This window comes from Syzygium oleosum, unplaced genomic scaffold (genome assembly GCF_021117445.2).
Source record: "Syzygium oleosum isolate NSW1041296 unplaced genomic scaffold, Sole_v2.1 Sole_v2.19, whole genome shotgun sequence".
Taxonomy (NCBI): domain Eukaryota; kingdom Viridiplantae; phylum Streptophyta; class Magnoliopsida; order Myrtales; family Myrtaceae; genus Syzygium; species Syzygium oleosum.
The window spans coordinates 5,494,977-5,496,689 of NW_026607503.1; the positions used below are offsets into that span (position 1 = coordinate 5,494,977).

Sequence of the window (1,713 nt, forward strand, 5' to 3'; positions counted from 1 at the left end):
ACTGTCTCGTTGAAAGGTTCTATACATTTATCTTTTCTTAACGCATTACTTTAGACAAAGGCTCCTTTTTTCCTCTTTTTGGATGGTAAATATTTCTCAAAACGTGCTTCTTAATTGTAAAATGCTTGCACAAATAGCTAGAAGTTGGTTAGTTACCTCTCATTTTGTTCTAATTGCCATTTTCGGGAAAGGCTGACATAGACATGCCTAGTTGGCCTCTAGACCCATGGCCTTTATCTCTAGTCCAAGCTTCGTTTTCGACTTCAAAGTCATAAAACTCTTAAAAGAATATTACCATGGAGATTAGGGACGACAATGTCAAGAAAAGCTTTGATGTAACACACGATGGATGTCACAAAAGACTTGATTTAAAACTTGACACACGTTACATCAAATTAGTGGTCCATTATAGGAATTGTAGGTAGGATTAGCTTCCCTAAAATCTGGCGCACTACAAAAAAAGTAGGTTTTAGCAACGAATTTTGCCACGAAAAAAGTAAAAAAATTCGTCGCTAAACGAATTTGCGATGAAAAAAATTTCGTCTCCAGTTCGGCGTTGCAAAATTTAGCGACGAAATATATTCGTGACAAAATTCGTCGCTAATTATTCGTCGCAAAATTCATCCCTAATTATTCATGGCTAATTATTCGTGGCAAAATTCGTCGCTAATTATTCATCCCTAATTGTTCGTGACAAAATTCATCGCTAAATTTGTTTTCCAAGAACATCAATTCACATGATCAAACCCATGAATACTGAAAAGCACCAAAATTTGCAAGAAAGTCAAAGAAAGCGAAGCAAACCCACATTCCATTAATGCCCAAAGATGTACATCTACATAACAACGATTCAAAGTCTCCATAATCAAGCCTACAACCAAACACCCTCCAACATGACAAAGATCTAAACCCTTTCCCCTTTATAACTAAGCCCTCTCTCCCCGGATCCTCCTGGCGAGCTGGATGTCCTTGGCTATGATCGTGACCCGCTTGACGTGGATGGCGTACAGGTTAGTGTCCTCGAACAGCCCGACGAGGTACGCCTCCGCCGCCTCCTGGAGGGCAGCGACGGCGCTGCTCTGGAACCGAAGGTCGGTCTTGAAGTCCTGGGCGATCTCCCGCACCAGCCGCTGGAAGGGTAGCTTCCGGATCAGCAGCTCCGTGCTCTTCTGGTACTTCCGTATCTCCCTCACCGCCACCGTCCCGGGCCTGAACCTGTGCGGCTTCTTCACCCCGCCGGTCACTAGGACCGACTTCCGGGCCACCTTGGTGGCCAGATGCTTTCGCGAGGCCTTGCCGCCGGTGGACTTCCGGGCCGTCTGCTTTGTGCGGGCCATGCCGATCAGCAAGTTTTCCTTCTTCCATTTTCTCTGGGTATTGAATTTTCTCGGGAAAATTGAGAGAGAAAGCGGGTTGAATCTGGTGGTTTTTTGCGAGCGGAGGAGGAAGATATATAAAGGAGGAAGTAAGAAGAAGAGAGCGAAGCGGGAGAGGGAAAAAGTTTTGGGATTTTGAAAATGTTTTCGGAGGAGAGGGGAGGAGATCCGGCCGTTGGATTGCGGGTGGATTGGACAGGCGAGATTCGTTCGTGGTTGGAGTCACGCGGATTGCGATCCGCGAGGACGGTGGAAAGCCCAATGGGGGATGCGCCTGGATGGAAGCGTCGCGCGGGATGTGGGCGTGTTTTTTTTTTTGGTTCGAAGCGGGATTTTT

At 46.2% G+C, this 1,713-nt stretch overlaps 1 protein-coding gene across 1 annotated transcript; it reads right to left on the minus strand.

Moving 5' to 3' along the window:
- Positions 1-669: 669 nt before the first annotated feature.
- On the minus strand, positions 670-1,713 carry LOC115666763 (histone H3.2-like). Its single transcript, XM_030588425.2, has one exon. The coding sequence runs from the start codon at positions 1,335-1,337 to the stop codon at positions 927-929; it is 411 nt and encodes a 136-aa protein (XP_030444285.1). The 5' UTR covers positions 1,338-1,713; the 3' UTR covers positions 670-926.